General features: G+C 34.7%; 1 protein-coding gene across 3 annotated transcripts in view; it reads right to left on the reverse strand.

The window, feature by feature from the left end:
• Positions 1-21,733, reverse strand: part of LRP1B (LDL receptor related protein 1B) — a 1,862,224-nt gene that overhangs the window by 593,047 nt on the left and 1,247,444 nt on the right. For all 3 annotated transcript variants that reach the window (XM_053214983.1, XM_053214982.1, XM_053214984.1), the window contains exons 26-27: positions 13,307-13,471; positions 12,731-12,975 (exon numbers count right to left, since the gene is read on the reverse strand). In XM_053214983.1, coding sequence (XP_053070958.1) covers positions 12,731-12,975; positions 13,307-13,471 — 410 coding nt within the window. The remainder of the gene's footprint in view (positions 1-12,730; positions 12,976-13,306; positions 13,472-21,733) is intronic.

The following is a 21,733-nucleotide window of genomic DNA, read 5'->3' on the forward strand; positions in this document are numbered from 1 at the left end:
AAGCACATCATAGCTGTAGGTAAAGAGACTAAATAATGCATAATTACAATATTTTATAGGAGAACCAAATGTTAATTATGCAATCACATAAGACTGATGTGTGCTCTGTGAAGAAAACAATATCATTAAAAATAATTTCATATTTCATGCAAACCATGTTTAATTGTAGCCCATTTCTCACCAGCAAAAAATAAACCCTTTAAACCCAAGCAATTATTTTATCCATTAAATTCAAATAAAATATATGCAAATGTTGGTGCAATATAAAATATGTATGATATTTATTTATTTAATAAAACTCTGCTCAAGGCAGAATGCCAGAATACAATTTGTTAGGTAAGAGAAATATTTTTCTCCCTCTTATGTAGCCATTTTTATAGTAACTAATATTCATTCTGCTAATAAACTTTATTGGTACAAAATAATTACTAATATAATAAGATAATTTATCTGTATTATAATTTTCCTTTTAGAAACTAATTTAATATTTTTAAAGAGAGGAATTTTCAAAAGGATGTTACAATTAAACACTAATCCCAAATTCTATTTTCCTTTTGACAAATACCTTGAAATTATAATTTTAACATGTGAAGTTGAAGAATTGAAATTAATTGCTTATTCAAAACACACATATAACAAAATATGTGCAAGGGAAAGATGTTCTTATTGCTTTAATATCACCAGATCCCAGAAATACTAGGTATGTAGGGGCTACTTTCATCAACCTTATCATATTTTATGGATTAATTTTAAACCGTACTCTATTTTTATGAAGTAAATAAAATGTCTAAAAGAATCTTATCTGATCTTTTATAAATATCTGTATTTCAATGGGAAAAATTCTAAAAGCCACAAATACTATTTCCATTTATTTGTGCATAGTGCTTTGTAAAAGGGTGAAAACAAACATGTCATATAATGTTATATTTAGTGGTAATATATATCTTAAAATACCAAAGAACTTTCAGTTATTCTAAAGAAATGACTTCAGGTGTCTTTCTGATATTTTAATTTGCTTGCTACTCATTGTGCCTGCTGTATGATTTGAAAGAACAGGCATCAAGTTTCTAGCTTTATGATGATTTTATAATTATAAAAAGCTTTCTTATTTAAAACAGTGGTTTTCAACCAGTGGTGGGGAATATATGGAGACATTTGTGGTTGATTAGAGATAGTATTGGCACACTAGTAGCCAGAAATGCTAATAAATGTCCTGCAATGCAAAAGGAAAGCCCCTCCCCTCCTCCGAACTAAGAATTATCTGGTTAAAAATGTGAACAATGTAGAGGCTGAAAAGTCCTGATCTTGGAGTAGAACCATGGATTCAGCGATTAGTGGATTTGAATGGAGGGCTCTAAATCACTTGGGTTTGCATGACTTAGGCAAGTACATCAAATAGTGTACCAAGGCAGAAAGAATTCTGATGATTCCTTTTTTTACTAATCTTTTCTATTGCTGCAAGGTTGATCGCATATTTCAAAAATCGCAATTTATAAAGCGGCTAAACTTACTACCTGCATATATTCTTTTGCAGTTTAGTTGTTTGATATTTCCATTATATTTTGCCAAAGAAATAATGATAAAAACGGTAATTTAGATTTTCAGATAAACCAACCAATCCCATTGATTTATAATATGCTTTTAAGATAACACAGAAGAATTCATTACGAAACTAAATTGGGTGCTAGTCTATCTAACTCTTCCTGGAAGCAGAGGTCTATGTATTATAGGAAGAAGGTATAAGAGGAGAACGTGAGTTCCATTTTGTCTTTTTATATCAATAGTTAGAATGAGGTAGCAACATGTCTTTGGCATGTTTCAACTCTCACTTTTCTTCTTCATTGTTCATTTCTTCTCTCTCTTCTACCAGGCTCTCAGTACTGTATGAAGTTCTAAGCTCCTCATTATGGAAGCCTCACAGGTTTACTCAAATCTCAAAAATTCCTCCTTGCTCTGATATCACATATCTTTTACTTCACCTCAGTCAGAAACCTCATCTCTTCAAAGCTGCTATCAACTACAAGTAAAAGTGAAAGCATTTTGATTTAACTATTTCACACCAGCTTACCATTCTTAGAATATTAGCATTTTATTTATTTTTTATGTATTATTTTATTTATTTATTTATTTATTTATTTATTTATTTATTTATTTATTTTTAATTTTTTTAACATTTATTTATTTTTGAGACAGAGAGAGACAGAGCATGAACGAGGGAGGGTCAGAAAGAGAGGGAGACACAGAATCTGAAACAGGCTCCAGGCTCTGAGCGGTCAGCACAGAGCCCGACTCGGGGCTCAAACTCACAGACCGCGAGATCATGACCTGAGCCGAAGTCGGACGCTTAAGCGACTGAGCCACCCAGGCGCCCCTATTTATATTTTAGAGAGAGAGAAAGAGAGAAAGTGCAAGTGGGGGAGAGGGAGAGAAGGAGAGAGAGAGAGAAAGAGAGAATCTTAAGCAGGCTCTGGCTGAGTGGGACTCGATCCCATGATCCTGGAAACATGGAGCTAGCCAAAATCAAGAGTCAGATTCCCAACCAATTGAGCCACCCAGGCACCTGAAACATTAACATTTTAAAATAAGGCTCATGCAAAATAAAATAAATCCCTTACTGATAGCACATAAAATTTTGAAATAAAGAGATACTATAAAACAGCAGGAGAAATAATATATTTTTAACACTGTCAATAATATGTAGGATAGAGTGTATCCATACACACATATATATGTGTATATATACATCTATATACATATACATCTATAGAAATACATGGAGAAAGAGAAATTTGACTTTTATGACAGGTAGTTAGATCTTGATATGGTAAACTGTGGAATTAGATGATTTAAATAATTTGCAAATATTTGAGATTCATCTCCATGTTGTAACATGGTTGCAAGAGTATTTTTTTTCTTAAACCTTTTTATTAACAAGATAAATGTTGGTTATGATTAAATATATTTAGACGCCCAAATGGAATCCCTCCTTCTTTCAGTTTCATAAGTGAAATTTTGTCCCCTGAAGGAGCAATGATATTACTAGTATTCTTAGAATATAGAATCTTTTCTTAAGTAAGATAAGCTAATTTTCTTACAATGTGGTCAATAAAAGTTTTATTTTCTCTAGATACATTTTCTTGAAGTGATAGTAGGTACTTAGATCATTTCAATGTTAAAACTACTCTTTGAGAAATAGCCCACAGTTCTTATATTGCCACATAACATAATAGGCAAGTGAGATAAAAATAGATAGAAAGAGTAAGGTTCCAAAATGGAATAATTTATTTTTATCACGATATAAAGCATTTTATAAGCATTATTTCCTTTTCTCTTATTAGGCAGTTTTGTTTATAAAAATAAATTGCCCCCATTTTATAGAAGAGTAAACTTAATTTTTAATATGGTAAAAAAAAACACTTTAAAATCACAGAACTATTAAGACGGATATAGGTTTCAGATTTTAGAGTTTGAGCCTCCAACTATTATACATACTACTTCTCTAAATGAACCAATTGACTTAGATTCATTCATTCTCTTAACTACTCATAGATATTTTACAAAGCAGGCATGTGGGATGGATACTGCCTTGGAGTATAATTTTTATAAATACATTTAATGTAATTGTTGTAACTGAATAAAGTCCTCATGTCTCATTCATGTCTCTGGGTTTTGATTTTTCTAAGGGATATTGTCATTAGTGTATTATATAAGATAGTTTGCACATTTGACCGTCACTATGGGTTCCAAGAACAAAATTGAAAAGGATGATTGAGCCAGAAGCCTGTCTTTGAAAGTAAAATAAAGTGGTTTCTACTGAACAGTACTATTTATATCAACAAATATATATATAGTCCCCATTGAACTGAGATCTTTTCAGAAAGAGAAAAGTTTCTTCAGACTGGGAAAACATCTCATAATCGGTAGAAGTCTAATATACAAAGTACTTGCAACACTCTATATTTAAAGTGACAATCATGAATGAATTCTTTCAAGAACAGATTCCAAACATAGCAACTAAAGAAATACAGAAGAAAGCCACCACCACAACAAAGACCACCACCACCATCAGAGTAGTGGAATCTTTCTTGATTCATGAAAAAACTGAACTACTCTGAGTATTAAACACAACTGAAGTTGTGATTAAGAAAAGACCTTTGAGCTGAGAGAGGACACAGAAGGATGGCCAACATGCTGGATGGGAGAAGGTTTATATACAAAAGAAGAAAGGTATACTTTCTCCATGTTTATAAACAACTCCTCTTCTAATGAGAGGGGAGAGATGGTGATGTGTAAAACAAAGTAACTAAGGGAATTGTGTGTCTATCTATCTATCATCTATCTATCTTATTATCTATTATTTATCTATCATTTACTTAACAACATTTATATAGTGCTAAGTATTTGTCAGATATCTTGTAAGTGCTTTAAAAAGAAACTAATGCAGAGGCACCTGGGTGGCACAGTTGGTTAAGTGTCCAACTCTTGACTTCAGCTCAGGTCATAATCTCACATTTGTGAGTTTGAGCCCTGTATCCTACTCTGTGTTGATGGTGCAGAGCCTGCTTGGGATTCTGTCTCCCTCTCTCTCTGCCCCTCCCCCACTTGCTCTTTGTCTCTCTCTCAAAAAAAAAAAAAAAGAAAAGAAACTAACACACTTAATCTTTTCAATGATTGCATTTTACAAATAAAAAGATAGGATAGATAATGGTCATACAGTCAGGATAGGAAAAAATTAGAATGTGAACCCAAACAGTCTGGCTCTAGAGTTGGCTCTAGAGTTCTCCTCTTAATTACAAGCATCTTCTAAGCTAATTGTTATGACGCTTGTTTGTTTTTCTTTGCATTTACATTGTGCTACTTAATAACATAGCCCTTTGTTTAATAAATTATATTTATTTTTAGTAAAAAGGCTTGAATATTTATAATAATGCCTAACCTCAGACATAGTTGTGATCACTAGGATACAGGCAAACAGCTCCACTGAAATTGTTCTAAATTAAATTATGGCCGACTGTCCTCCAAATTACTAAATCCAATGAATACACTTATGTCTTTATCTTTCTTGACTTCTCCATGAGAAGTGGCCACTGTCACTCTGTCATCTTGAAACTTGTCTTAGTGTGTTTTTGTTTTGTTTTGTTTTTTCGTTTTTGTTTTTTGTTTCTTTTGACTGTTATCTCTTTGTTTCTGGTCACCTCCTCAGCATTCTGCCTTGCCTTCTTCTTTAGTGTTCGCTTACTTCAAGGCTCTGTCCTTGCCCTCTTCTCATTTTCTGTAATATTCTTGGGAAATCTCATTTATCTTTTTGTCTTCAACCTAAAATTAAATGAATACCGAAGCTCTAGTTCTTGCTTAAACTCTCCTTGCCTTATAGCCCTGAACATTCCATCATGTCCCAGAGGTACCTCAAATTGAGTGTATCAAAAGCTTATTTTTTTTAGTTTATCCTTTAAACCAGGTGTCAGTAGACTTTGGCCTGCAGGCTAATACTGTAGGGAAAAAAAAAAGAATAATACTCTATAACATGAAAAGTATATGAAATTCAAATTTGGTGTCTATAAATAAAGTTTTATTGAAACATAGCTACAACAGTTCATTTTCCATGTGATTACTTTCACACACAGCTAAGTTGAATAGCTGCAACAGAGACCATATGGCCTGTAAAGCCTAAAACGCTTACTATCAGGTCTTTCACAGAAGTTGGTGGACTCCTCCCATAACTCAATCCCATGGACTCTAGGTCATATCTTGATCATAAAGTCAATTACAGAAACTAGAGAAAACAACCATCTCAAATTCTTCCTTTTCTTCCCAATCTCCCCCACTCCACAACTTCTATCACCATTTTTATTGATTTTGCCTCTAAGCATATCTCAACCATACCATTCTCTCTGTTCTTATGACCGTCATCCCAGATTTTGCATCACCTAAGCTCTGGATCTACTGAAGTAGCCCACTCACCAGTGCTACCTGCAGTGCTGTCTCTCTGCAATCTATCCCCCGCACAGATGAAATCGTGTTTCTAGCACCCAAATCTGCTCTTCTCACTCCGTTGACCAAACAAATAAAAATGATTTTCTCCTTCACTTAAGACTCTAAAGTGGTTCTTTAGGCAGCATCACCATCCCCTGGGAATTTGTTAAAAATGCAAAATCTGAAGCCACACTCTAGGCCTACTGAATCCAAAGCTCTTGCGCGCAGCCCAGTAATCTGTGTTTTAGTGACCTCTGTAGGTAATTTGGATGTGCATTCAAGTCTGAAATCATTCAAACTAGCTATCCTAGAGGATAAAAATTAAAATTCCTTGAATGCGCCATTTAAATACATGCAACATGGTCTGACCCCTGCCCAATCTTGTTTTCCACTTATTTCCTCCTTACCTCTAGCTGCTTCGACTTACAAATGAGGAAATGAGATCCCAGAAGTGAATTATTTTGCCTCAGCTAGACAAGTCTAGTTAGTGAGAGGCAGAGCAATGGGTTGAACTAGACTAACCCAAGGTCTTTTTAGGAACACACCCAACTGCCCTTTAAAATCTATTTGCTATACTCTTACATTCAAACTCAATCCATGATAACAGTTATTTTATTGATCCTAGTTTTTAATTTAGTTTGTTCCCCTTCTAGACTATAAACTCCAAGAAGGTAAGAATTAGTCTGTCCCACTTAAAAGGCAATAAAACGACTCTCTACTGCCATCTGGTGACATAAAATAACAATTCCAAGGAGAATCTCAAACAGGAACTTCCTGTAGAGCAGAGTGGTTAAGGCAAGAGCTCTGAGGTCACTTTCCTTGAAGTCAGATAACTGGGCAAACACCTTCTGGCTATAGACCCTGAGGAAATAACTTAATATTTATCTTCCTTAGGTTCCTTATCTATAAAACTATGTTGCTAACACCTTCCTCATACAATTGGAATGAAAATTAGCAAGTGTCAGGTGCTAATAATATTATAATAACATTATAAAGGACTTCGCTATATAGTGGACACAAATAAATAAGTGGCATTCTTCTACTCAAATATTGTATAATGTAGTGGGTAAATAAAACAGAGTAGGAAAATATTATATAACCATACAAGCTCTAAGTGCTAAAGGAGTTCTTGTAGTGTTAAGCATGAACATGAAGGAGGTGAAATCTGAATTGTGTAAAGATTCATAATTGTTATATGGCTTTGAAGTGAGAAGCCTCTCAGAAGGAGAATGTTTCTTGCAAATCTTTGTGCAGATTGAAAGTAATGCCTGTAAAGGACTAATAAAAAGGCAATATAAGTGCATACCTTCCTTATTATTACAAAGTCAGGATGATGATATAATTTTAATTTAATGCTTAATCATACAAGCCCAGATCTCATTATCCAAACAAAACTAACATATTTCTCAAAAATAGTTTATCATAAATTTTGTTGTTGCTGTTGGTTTTTAATGCACTCAAAATTTATTCAATTAATAGCTGTGCTTTACTGATAAAAATGTATTTAAATTAGATGGCTTCATAAATGTTTATTATTCATTTTTACCTTAAAGGGAAATCTATGATGGTGTTCTTATGTAACAAATATTATAAAAGTAACAAATATATTTATTTATATGAGCTCTCTATGCTAAGAAAACTACCATCTCCCATGTATTTATTCAGTAGGTTGGACGTTAAGTATCAACTACATGCTATCAATCGCCAATACACAACATATATAGAAAATAGAGAATTCAGGGGCGCTTGGACGGCTCAGTGGGTTGAGCATCCGACTTCAGCTTAGGCCGTGATCTCACAATTCACGCGTTCCAGACCTGCATGCATAGGGCTGTGTGCTGACAGCTCAGAGTCTGGAGCCTGCTTCAGGTTCTGGGTCTCCCTCTCTCTCTCTCTGCCCCTCCCCCCGCTTGCGTTCTCTCTCTTTCTTTCTTTCAAAAATAAATGAATAAAACTTTAAAAAAATAGAAAATTTAGGTTAAGTGTCTAGTTGTCAGCCCAAGCAATGGAAAAGGGCATATAGGGATGAAATGTGACTATCCTAGCCAGTGTGAAACTACAGTACATGTTATGTAACATTCTTATTCGAAACTTCTCAATATTTTATTTTCATATTTCTGTCCTCGGTTCCTACAGTATCTATCAGCATAAAACTACTACTCTATGTCCTACTTTAAACTTTCTTGCTTTGCTTTTTTGGCATAGGAGATGTCATATGCACTCTCATGTTCATTGCAGCACTTTTTTTATAGTAGCAAACACATGGGAACAATCTAGGTGCCTATCAATGGATGAATGGATAAAGAAAATTTATATATTTCAAAATATTTAGTCATGAAAAAGGAAGGAAATCTTGTCATCTGCAGCAACATGTATGGACCTTGAGGGCATTATGCTAAGAGAAATAAGTCAGAGAAATACGAATGCCATATGATCTCACTTACATGTGAAATCTTAAAACAAAACAACAACAGCAACAAAACACTGAACGTAAAAATACAAAGAACAAATTGCTGGTTTCCAAAAGGAAAAGGTGGGGTTTGGGTGAAATGGATGAAGAGAGTCAAAAGGTACAAACTTCTAGTTGTAAAATAAATAAGCCATGACAATGTAATGTACAGTGTGGGTGATTACAGTTAATAATACTCTATTAAGGGGCGCCTGGGTGGCTCAGTCGGTTAAGCGGCAGACTCTTAATTTCGGCTCAGGTCATGATCTCACAGTTCACAAGTTCGAGCCCCACATCGAGTTCTGCACTGACAGTGTGGAGTCTGCTTCTGATTCTCTCTGTCCCCTCTTTCTCTGTCCCTAACCTACTCATACTCTCTTTCAAAATAAATAAAAGTCCTTTATAAAAAAATAATACTATTATTTGAAAGTTGCCGAGAGTAGATTTAAAAAATAAAGAAAAACTATAAAACAAAGACTATGGGTTAATTTTCATTAGGGTTTAGTGATACATTTTGGAAGGGCTTATGTTCATCTATCAGTTTCTGGCAACTAAAAGACCATATGACTTGCTAATGAAAGCAACAAACCCCACAGTTATTAAGTAAAGATACATATTTATGTATAGAAACATGCATTAAAATGATCAATGACAGCGGGGTGTCTGGGTGGCTCAGTCAATTAAGCTTCTGACTTTGGCTCAGGTCATGATCTCACAGTTTGTGAGTTCAAGCCCGCATAGGTGTCTCTGCTATCAGCATACAGAGTTGGCTTGGATCCTCTGTCCCCTCTCTCAGTGCCCTTCTCCCAGTTGTGCATGTGCTCTCTCTCAAACATAAACGTTTTTTAAAAATTAGATTTAATATACCCACTATTGCTCCTTTATATTGCATACGTTTGAGCTTTGATTGTTTCTTCTTCATCCCAAATAACAACATTAGAAACCAAAGGTTCTAAAATACATTTTCCTTTTGAAAAGTTTTACTTTTGTGTTCAATAACCAACTTGGAAATTTATGCACAAGATGAATGTATGAAAACTGGTATTAAAACATTCATTAACTTCCTACTTGGAGGATTAGATAATTTCAAAGACTATTTGTAACCTTTATTTCTTTAATTTCTGAAAGATATATTTCAATTTTATAGCACTGAATGTCATGTATTTTTAAAATTTATTATTTTCCATGAACTTTACATTATTATTCACCAGAAAACAGGGTGCTATTATTATTTTGCTTGTATTAACACTGAACCTTTGCCACCTTTTTACTGCAACTCTATCTTTGGTAATAGTCAATATATTCGTACATCTTTTTTTATTTTTTCCCATAGCAGTGGAAGTGTTACTTCACCGAAGCAGATAAACAGGATGGATAATGATTGTTATATGCTCAGTGATCCTTATAATGGGGAAAAGTAGAATGCTCTCTGATCATTCTCAAAATTGGAAACTGACTGAATTTCAATTAGGAAATAGCAAGGTCTCGTTATAGGTGACATTCTCTAAAAGTATATAAAGACTAGAATATCTGCCCTGAATTCTGTATGTTAAATCAGATCCATAAAGTAAAAACTTCTTTATTTTCTGTAAATTGGAGAAGTCTTATATAAATCATGTTTCAAGTTAAGTGAAGACGTCAATTTGTGCCTGGGTGGCTCTCAGTTGTGCATCTGACTCTTGATTTCAGCTCAGATCATGATCTCAGGGGTGGGATTGAGTTCTCCTCGGGCTCCACACTGAGTGTGGAGACTGCTTAAGATTCTCTCTCTCTCTCTCTCTCTCTCTCTCTCTCAAAAGAAATTAAAAAAAATGATGTTGGGGCACCTAGGTGGCTCTGTCAGGTAAGTGTCCAACTTCGGCTCAGGTCATGATCTCATAGTTCATGGGTTCAAGCCTGATGTCGGGCTCTGTGCTGACAGCTCAGAGCCTGGAACCTACTTTGGATTCTTTGTCTCATTCTCTCTGCCTCTCCCTCACTTTGCGCTCTCTCTCTCTCTGTGTCTCTCTCAAAAAAAAAATAAAAACATTAAAAAAATTATGTCAAAAAAATCTCCCCACCAACAAATGAATTACAGCAATCTTTCCTTATCCAGGAAGGATACATCCCAAATAGATGCCTGAAATTATTGATGTTACCAAGTCCTACATATACTATGTTTTTTTCCTATGCACACATACCTATGATATATATATCTATGATAAATCTAATTTAATAATTAGACACAGCAATAGATTGACAATAAATAGAAAAATTATAACAGCATACTGTCATAAAATTTATGTGAATGTGGTATTTCTCTGTCTCAAAATACCATATTGTACTCACCCTTGTGCTTGTGATGTTATGAAATGATAAAACACCTACGTGATGGATGAAGTGAGGTGAATGACGTAGGCATTGTAACATAGTGTTAGGCTGTCATTGATCTTCTAATGATAGTTTAGAATGAGGATATTCTGCTTTTAGACCAGAGGTGATCAGGGAGAGTGAAACCATGGCAGAGTGTGGGGAGGGAACTACTGTACTTTGTTTCGGTTCCTTTCTATATATATGAAAATGTCAGAAAAGCTAGAAAGTATCATTTTCCTTTCCATTCAATAAATTTTCTAGGGCTCATGTCAATGTGGGCAAATTAGACAGTTAGTAAATGAAATACATTGATCCTATTTTGAGGAGGGGAATGATGTAATACATAAACCCAGGCCATTTTTCACGGTCCAATTCATTTAAATTACTCTAAACATAAAAACTACAGCTCCTAAAAAATGCCAGAGTCTGGGTCACAAAAACATAGAAGTACATATTTTGCTTTCATAAAAAATAAAACCAATCCTGCATTTGTCATCAACATACAATGTTGATGACTTGATACTCTTTCATGCTGAAGGAGGTATTCAGAAAAGAAAATTTTTTTATTGTATTGTATTAGTGTCACATTGCTGGCCAGAATCATGATTTCCTGCTTTATTTCAATTTAGTTAAATCAAATGCCTTTAAGCACAAAAGTGACTAAGCTCTATTGTCTCCTCTTAATGTCCCCATGTCATGCAGGTTTGTAGGATGACAAGAGTAGAGCAATTAAGGATGATAGAAAAGGTTTAACATGATTGCTCATTTAGTACATGGTATGTACAAACTCCCACAGACAAAGAAGGATCTGTTATATAAGAAAACTGAGACTGAGAAACTGAAAGTGTCTGGGACCAAAACTAGATTCAATAAGACTATGTCAGAGACAGGGCACAGAAAATTTTACAGATGAGGAAATTTTGGTAGAAGAAATAGTATCAAGAGAGAATGAAGGCCAAGTATTGAAGAAAGAAAAAGGATAGCTAAGGAATTTACAGACCAGAAAGGTGAGTAGTTTTAGTCACAACCAGGTGAAGATAATATAACATAAATCTAAAATAAGGATTGAAGTGAAGTCTGTAAGACCAGAAATACTAACAAAGTGGAAGATCTGTCTACTCTACACTGAAAGAGGGAGACAAGGATAAAATGTATCCTCCAGTAAAGAGCTGTCATCTGAACATAATATTCTCAAGTAAAAATCTACTAACGACAAGAAAACACTGTTTGCTTTGGAATGAGATTCTTTTGGTTAAGACACACATAATAAAAGGGAAGACTCCATCAAGAGGTGTAAAAGGATGAGCTGATGTTACACCGGATGGCTATAGTAGCCCAGAAAAAAAAAAAAAAAAAAAAAGGAAGAAAACTGTTCAGACTTGAAATTAAGAACATTTGTCAAGGATTGAGTGGAAGAAATGAAATCCCAAAGCCAAGATGGAGATTACTATTGAAACAAAATGTGGAGTGTATGGGGAGAGGTAGCACATATGTTCATGTGAACTCAGTTCTCTTAAGATGGAAAAGCTCAAGCAGATGCTTCATTCTTTCTTCCACACCACTCCTTCTCCTCCCAACATACTTCACAGGCAACATTTGAAGGCAAACATCAATGTGTCCTTTCTGATCCTAGTCTGGTGATAGATTCTCAATATAAAGACCTTTTACAACTTTCCACAGTATTTTTTATAGATACAAGCAGTGACTAAAAATGTGAGGACTTTGTATATTTCTAAGATTTAATTACTGCTTAATTTCTAAGATTTCTTTACTGCTATATGAAAAAAAGGGAAAGAAAAAAAATATTCTGAACTAATTAAAACAAAGGCTGGAACTACTTCTACCATATACATAAAATATTAATAACTTAACTTATAGAAGTGATTTTGCACTTCAAATCTTATATGATTAAGGTGAAAATACTTTCTGGGTGGTTACTTCACAACCAGCACTTACCGTGGGGCTGTCGGCTGGGGTGGTATATCTGAAGGTCGAATGGCTGGGCACTGGTTTTCTGAATCACACTGACATTCTGCCCTGTCCACTTATTGGCTTTTGACAATGTGTTGGTCCTCCAGTCTGTCCAGTAGACTTCACTCCCATATAGAGACACAGCAAAAGGATGGGAAAGGTATTCATGACCTCGGATGATTTCTATCATGCCTGTTCCATCATAGAGGGCTGAATAAATAGCATCTGACCTACAGAAAGGTAATAAATCAGTATTTTATCAAAACTTATTCAGATGGTCCAGTTATGTTATCATATTACTTACATAAATGCCAGAGAAAATATTTTATAAAAAATATTTAAAATATTTTATGGGTGTCTGATTTGTAGAAAGAAAAAATAAGCCCATCATAACAAAAACAAACATCACCACCACCATCATATGGAAAACAAATAAATATTACCACCAATTTCAATGTGTGTATATGTAATACATGCATGTTAGGACATCTTTTGAGTTTATAAATACTATCTGTGAAAGGTAACAGAAGATATAGAAGAAAAAGATCATTTTTATTAAACCTGGCATCTGTCCAAACTATCCTTTTTTCAAAGTGGTCCACAGTTAGTCCATTTGGCCAAGCTCCAGTTTTCATGTCTTTGTAGATGGTTTTTCTGCCAGCACCACTCATGGAAGCAGATTCGATGCGAGGAAAATTGGCATCCCAATCTGTCCAGAAAAGAATTCTGAAGACAAATAAATAATGTTATTGTTTCAGCCATTCATTTTACAAATATTTATCGAGTGCCTACTATATGCTAGACACTTGTTAGGTAAACAGTCTCAAAAGAAACGGATGTGTTATCTACCCACATGGGGCTTAGAGTCCAGTGGAGAAGACAAGCCAAATAAACACATGAATATATAATTACAGATTCTGAAATATGCTGAGGAAAACTTTTATTATGGAAGAGAACAGCAGGTAAGTGATCTACTTAGAGAAGATGATCAGGAAAAAAAGAAAAAAACACTTTGAGAAGACTGTATTTACACTGACTCTAAAAGATAAAAAAAAAAAAAAAAAACAATATAAAGAACATGACAAGCAAAATAAATAAAAGCCTGAACAGGGAAAAGAAAGTGGGTGATCTGAAGAACAGATATAATATCAAGATAGTGAGTAAGGAGGAAAAAGCAAGAAGATGGATTTGAAGAGGGCAACTTAAAGGGTCTTTCTGGCTAAGGCAATTATTTGGGATTTTATTTTAAGGGAATAAGAAGCATAGTTAAGCAGGGGAGAAACATGGTACCATTTATAAGTGGGTGATAGTGAGGCAAGAGTATGGGCACATCAGGTGCTTATTTTAAAGGACCAGGCAAAGATGATGGTGGTTTGGAGTACGGGAGTGTCAGGAAAGAGAAGTGAATGGATTAATGGTACATTTTGGAGGTAGAACTTCCAGGGCTGGCTGATGACTGAATATAGGGAACGAAGTAGAGAACAGATCATAAGTGACTGTGTTTCTCGTGTCAGCGAAGTCAGAGTAAGGGTAAGGAAGAGGGTGTGCAGGGAATCCATAAAAAAATGGGAAAATGGAAGAGGATCCAATTCTAAGATTTGGGAAATGAGTGTGAATGAATGTGAAGAGCAATCAAAAGTTTACTTTTTTTTATCTTACTAATTTTTTTCTCTTATGATTTCAAGATATCAATATGGAGGTATTCATGAAACTGGGTATGCCAGAGTGAAGTTCAGGGAAGAAGGCAGGGCTAGAGTTATGAATTTGGAAGTCATCAGTATGGAGATAACCTTCACATTCATAGCAATGACATAGATCATATGACAGGAAACAGAGGGAAAACAGGAAATCATAATGTAACAAACACAAAGCAGTTGTGAAAATACCAGCTTTATATGTTAAAAATTATTACTTCTTTTAAAACCAAATACTATTTGAGACTCTACAAATTCATGGTGCAACTAACAGTTCTTCCCCACAATGGGCATTAAGTACCTTATGTCATGCATTTGATTTCTAAGGCTATTAGGCGATAGACAGCTTACGTTCAGTTGACAGTGGTTTAAACTGTTAATGCATATTTCTATAGTATGTATTGTATAGTTACACAATACCACAATCATTACAACTGGCTGCAGTTTTTAAGTGCTTACTATATGCTAAATACTATTTTCAGTGCTTTATAGATGATCTCCTTTAATCAATCATGAGGCCATGACTAATGTTATTTATGTTTGAGATGGGAGAATGAGTTTAGAGAAGTTAAATTACTTGACCAGGGTTATAGAGCTGGTGAGTGGCAGAGGGAGATGGGAAACTGGACAGTCTAACTTCTGTTCCCATGCTTTTAACATCTAATTCTTTAATGTCACATCACTAAATAAAATAACAAAGGGAAAACATCTGGTACAGGAGTAAGAGCATGGTTGCTAATCAGTAAATGGCAGTTGCCTTCTCTACTTTGGTCATAGAACCCAATGAATAGCATGGTGATTTGGGAAGGCAGAACTCAAAGGACTGGAGAAATAGTGACAACCTAGCAAATTTTCCTATCATAAGCTCTGACACCATTTAGGTGAAAAATGGTAAAGCTACTGGTAAAAATACCTTTATTCTTCATTATAATTATATATAGTTTTGCTACTTTTTATTCTTCCATATTTTGAATGATCCTTAAGTATATTCATTTGGGAGATTACCTCAGAAAATGAAATAATCCTCTGGAAAAAAATTCAAAATCCAATTTACCTTATCTTTTAAGAAAAATATGTTTATATAAGGAAATATGGAGTGATATAAACTATTTGTCATGACTTCAATTTTTGAAACGTATATAGTCTGTTTGGGGACAGAGGAATGTCAAATACAAAAGGAAAAGATGATTCAATACATTATATAATAAATTTAGTAAGTACATATGTTAAAACCTATGGTGAACAGAGAAGGAAGATGTAGATGTTCTTGATAAGAGTAGCAGTTCATATACAACTCTTCAGCACTGGGCATCCACAAAATGTTATTAAATGATTATGTCAATATATTTTTGGTCTCAGACAAACTTGGGATTGACACTGGTATCTGTCACTTACTCCAGCATCTTTAACCTCAGACTCTGTTTTCTCATCTGTAAATAAAAACTGTAACTGTACACAGTGTCAGGAGCATTTGATGAGGAAATGGACAGAAACTAGTCAGCCCACAGAAAAGATTTGTGTTTGCAAAAGCATGCCACACACACGTAATCGTTGAGATGATTTTTTTTAAATGAAAAAAACTCAAAGTATTTCCAAACTGTTAACGAAATGGAGAGAGACAGACACAAAGAAGGACAGAGAACAAGAATTAATACTAATGTCAATGTTTAAATGTCATACCAGCATGAATGTGAAGGTGGATTAGTTTTATAACGTAAGCCTAAGTCAAAGCAATGAGAAAAAGATTCAAAGGAGTAGGTCATAGGATTGGGTTTATCTCAAAGAATGTCTGTCAAAAACTGAGTTTATGTAAAAAAGATAAAATTTAGTTTCACAGGCAGCTTTAGGAGTTTTATGCCCCTGGGATTATATCCATAAAGACAAAATCCAAATTATTCATTGCTTAATCACCAATATTCAAGTAAATTAAGTAAACTGCTGAGAAAGGATAAAACTAAATAATATATCAGGGACAGTGTACTAATAATTGTTGAAGCTGGGTAATGGAAATGAGGAATTTTATTATATAATTCCTTCTATTTTGTGTATTTGAAAATTTATATTATAAAGTTTAAAAGTGTTAAGAACACAGGGTGCCTGGATGGTTCAGTCGGTTGAGTGTCTGACTCTCGATTTCTGCTCAGGTCATGGTCAGTGAGACTGATCCCCTTGTAGGGCTCTGCACTGACAGCCTGCTTGGGATTCTCTCTCTCTCTCTTTCTCTCCCTCTGTTCCTCCCCAACTCGTTCTCTATCAAAATAAATAAACATTAAAATATTTTTTAAAGTATAAACAACTCAAAATTAAATTCATAAGTGATTTTTTTAAATATCAAAAATACCAGAGGACCGTCATACAATCTTACAGCTAGAAATATATTTTTTTCTGAAAAGACTAATTTAAAAAAAAAAACCTTAAGCTTATGTATTTATTTTTTGAGAGAGACAGAAGGGGCAAATGGGGTAGGAGCAGAGAGAGAGAGGGAAGAGAAAATCCCAAGCAGGCTTGCACTGTTAGCACAGAGCCTGATGAGGGGGTAGAACTCACAAACCATGAGATCATGACCTGAGCCAAAACCAAGAGTCAGATGTTTAACGGACTGAGCCACCCAGGTGCCCCTGAAAAGACTAATTTTTAAAGAGTAGATTGTTTTATATGAGGAAAAAACCCAATCATCTGGAAATATCAATATGTATATACACATACACATATTGCTTATAAATATACAATATGTTGCCATAAAGAGCAAATGGAACAGAGATTGATCAATATAAAGCTGGTAGGCTACTTAGTTAAGTAACTAAATGTCTTTAAAAGAATGAATGAAATGAATTATGTGTCTCACTACAAATTTAATTTTAGATGCACACATCTTTTCACTGACAGCAGATTGTTATTTGTCAGCTTCCCTTTATACTTAGGACTAAAAAAAGAAGATTTAAAATAGAAACAAGAGCAACATAGCATGAATCAAATTTATGGTGGTATCTTGGCAAACAAGGTAGATAAGAGAGGTTTTCAAGTTTGAAAAAGATTAGGAAAAATAATCACTGAAAACAAATGATGATTTTGAGAATCATAGCTAGTCTGAGTATCTGTGGATAAGTCACCACCAGATCTAGGCAAGACTGTAATTCACAGTCTGGATTGATGACCCAACAACTTCTGAAGCATTGTCTTTTGCCTGAATAACAAATGGAGAATTGGGGTCTCTTTTGTAACTTTCTACCTAGTTCTGTCACATGTAGTTGTGGAAATTACAACACACATATCATTAAACCTACAATTCTGCATTCTCTCTACGTGTATATATTTACCAGAAGTAGGCACTGTAAACTCTCAGATATGGTCCACTGGACCAAAAAAGTATGGCTTGAGATAGTTTGAGGAATTCTAAAATAAATGATTCCTTCATTTCTTCACTAAACATAGCAGCATTAAACTGTTTCTGGTTAGGACTATGGTCCTAATCTTTCATCAATTCAAGTGGGGAAATTTTTAACTCTTTTTATAAAATAACATGTTCTAGAATTAGTTCCTGTAAAAGTGTTTTTAACTTTACCAGAAGTCAGTTTACAATCCATTTAAAAGTTGATTTCAAGGATCATTGTTTCATAAAATTCTAGGCACTCTTTTGTATACTTTCCAATATGGTATTTTAAAAGAATCATTTTCCCCTTATTACTTTCTTTTTGTGGTTAAAATGTATTAGCATTTCAATGATTGCATTATTTTTTGAAATATAAAAAGACTGAATATGTCTTCTTACAGGATGTATGGAAATATTCAGCCACAATTGCTTTTTAAAAAAGAGACTACAGTCTACTGATTCTACAGTTCCTGCATTCACGGGTTAGTCTGTATCAGGATTAAATTGGGTCAATGGACCATGAACAACTTGTATCATTACAGGCATGAAAGGGCCATTATCATCTATCAGGTCAAGCTGCAGAAGGTGAAAATAAATGATCTTGGCCAAAAAAGAGGTTACTTATCTATAATCTTTAGGTCTTCTAAAAGCAACAACATCTTTATTAGTTTAATTTAGGAACAGTCCCAGATGAAATTAAAATTTTCTTTAGATGTTTCACTAATCTTCATAATTATTATATCTGCTTTTACAAATTGCAATTGTTATAGCAGCATCCAGTTATTATGACAAGTGAAATTTAAATACCAGCAATGGAGCAGGAAGACACCAGGCAGCTGCATCACTACAAAGGCAATGAAAGTTCAAGAACTGAAGTGAGTGCCCTATAGATTCTGAACTCCCTAGTGCTTCTTACTCCCTAATACTAAGCTTGTTGTTTAGAGGAGATTCATATACTCTTTCAGGTCACCTTAGCAATAAGTGTATTCCTTTAAAATGGAATGAGAGAAAAATGACTCCTCCCTAAGACTCCCATTTACCATCTTGGAATAACTTGTCACTTGGGATATTGGGTCAAAACCCAGAATATTAAAGGAATGTGGCATGATGGCAAATATGTTTTATGGTGTAAAACGAAGGCCTGTGGATTTTATGCCGAGGAAGCAAAATAGTTGATTAAAAACATTTGTTTTTTGGCATCTGTAGGAAAAGGTCACAAAGGACCTTCATAGCAGAAGGAAACTCACATGATATAAACATGTTTTATTGGGCTGATGTTATAACCTGTTTCTTGTTGTTGTCACTGCTTCGGTTTTACCTCAGCTGTGCTGAGGGAGCAAAGTGGCTGGTTGTTAAGCTTTTTAATTCATTTGTTATTGTAAAAAAAGTTCATAGTAGTATCCATTAGCTGTCTTTTCGTATATAATTCACTCTTGAAAGTGTATCCTTGAGTTTTATAAGTTACATATCAACAAAAAGCCTATGCATTTGGATGCATTATTTTGTTTAATTTTTGTATATTTTATTTTTGAGAGACAGAGAAGACAGAGCGGGAGCAGGGGAGGGGCAAGAGAGAGAGTGAGACAGAATCAGAAGCAGGCTCCAGGCTCTGAACTGTCAGCACAGAGCCCGACGCGGGTCTCAAACACACAAACCATGAGATCATGACCTGAGCCGAAGCCAGATGCATCACCGACTGAGCCACCCAAGCACCCCTACATGCATTACTTTATGTAACAAGCATTTATTCAGCACAATTATATATACCAAGAGCAGTGAAGGATTTCATAGAAATGGAAGCAACTTTGCTTGCCATTATTAGAGAGCTTATGATGCAGTAGGAAAGATAATAGTATTTACAGAAACCATGTTTCTAAAAAAAAATTATCTAGTAGATTTACCCTAAGTAAAATTTTTCAAAAATGTTTAAGTGCCTTTGGAGCTCCTATCAATTTTGATTCCTAGCTTCTTTATGTATTCATGAATTATTTGAGAAACAGGGAGAAATTTTATGTTTCTATTTGAATAGATAGCACTAAGGTAGGAATCTAAGTTTCACTGAAATTATTTTTCAATGTTGCTTTTCTTGTGCTTAGTTTTGCAGTTCAGTGTGTGTGTGTGTGTGTGTGTGTGTGTGTGTGTGCGTGTGTGCACGAGCACACATGCTCACATGTATTTTTAGTATGCTCTCAGCCTACCTTATGAAATGTCCAATGTTTAAAAATAACTATAAATTTTTTACCAAACTATGACAAACTTAAAAATATTTTAACTTTGCACTGCATTTTTAAATGTAATTGCTACAGCTGGTTTTAAGGGTATTTATGTGAACCTCATATCTTAATTGTATCAATCCATTAAGATAATTTTTTCAATAAAAATCCTATCATATCCTGATACTTGTCAACCTTTCAATTACTTCCTAGAGTTGAACGAATTAGTACTTCCATCTGAACTTTAATTATTTGAAAAAATGTTCTTAACATTTATTCCTTTTTGAGAGACTGAGACAGAACATGAACAGGGGAGGAGCAGAGAGAGAGGGAAACACAGAATCCGAAGCAGACTCCAGGCTCTGAGCTGTCAGCACAGAGCCCGATGCAGGGCTTGAACTCATGAGCTGTGAGATCATGACCTAAGCCAAAGTCAGATGCTCAAAAGCCTGAGCCACCCAGGGGCCCCATGAATTTTAATTATTTATATCAAAAATTATTTTACAAGCATTGTTTCTTCTCTCATGTTTCAAAAAAATTAAGCAGCTTTATACTTTCATAGTAGCAATTAGTAACGGAAGGCATCAACTTTCTCAGAAGCATTATCAGGTTTTTCCTAGTCAGAGGCTAGCTTTCTGTATTTTCAACTTAGAGGATATATTACTTCTGAAGATCTTTTATCACTGGAATAGTACCTGGATACATTTTCACTTATAGTATTTGTGGGTGGCATGTTGTGTTTCTATTTTTTTTCTCCTCTCAGGTAGGATATTCCCCAAACTGAGATAAATAATTTTATCCTAAACAATGTCAGTTCAAAAGAAAGTTTCAACTCCCAGATCTACTGCTTTGTTTGGTCAGACTATTTTCAAAACTTTGATACACTTGTTTTATCCTTTTTGTTTTGTTTTTTCTCTGTGTGTGCCATTTGCAATTTGGGAGCACTCACTCATAGTTTTCCTTTCATATTGGAAACTATAGCTAAAACTAGAGCTTTCTCCAAAATATCACTTTCCCATATACAGAAAGTTTTTCCTGTTTACAAGATGCTGGTACAAGTTAGATAGGTCTAATAGGTGAAAATTTCACACCGGTAGTTGTTATATTGAAGATAAAACCCATGTTGATGATGAACTTTTATGGGAAGTAAAGGGTCAGGACCAGCGATTACCTGCAATCTCAGGAATAGTCTGTTTTGAAGAGGAATTTCTCATTAAGCATAACATATCTCTTCCTGGTAAACTGTTATTACAGGAAGCAAATGAATGAAATAGGCAAAGTGTAAACTGTAAACATGAGAGAGCCCATCTCTAAGCTAAAAGATATACCTACTGCTTTGCTCCTTGCCAGATCTCGGTGTTCTTTCAAAAGAAGCAAGAAATCTAGGATTGTATACAAAATGTCTCAATGTTTTAAATTGGGGCAAGTCATTAAAATAAATTTAAAGCACTGTAGAAGGTAAAGAAAACACATCAATAAAGGTTGCCAGTTTGGAACCCTGCTCTAGTGAAGGTGCTTTGCCCCTTTAATTTCTGTGTGTGAATTGAGGAAAAGGAGAACAGACTTCCTAATCTACTGATTTCTGACTCCTGGGCAGAAACCAGAGAACACGCCAGAAAGTGCGGCCAGGAGGCTGACTTTAACACAGGCTCCCTTTTCTCTCCTCTACATTTCATCAAACTCCCTCCTGGCTGACTCCCCTTCTTCACTG

This window comes from Acinonyx jubatus, chromosome C1 (genome assembly GCF_027475565.1).
Source record: "Acinonyx jubatus isolate Ajub_Pintada_27869175 chromosome C1, VMU_Ajub_asm_v1.0, whole genome shotgun sequence".
Lineage (NCBI taxonomy): Eukaryota > Metazoa > Chordata > Mammalia > Carnivora > Felidae > Acinonyx > Acinonyx jubatus.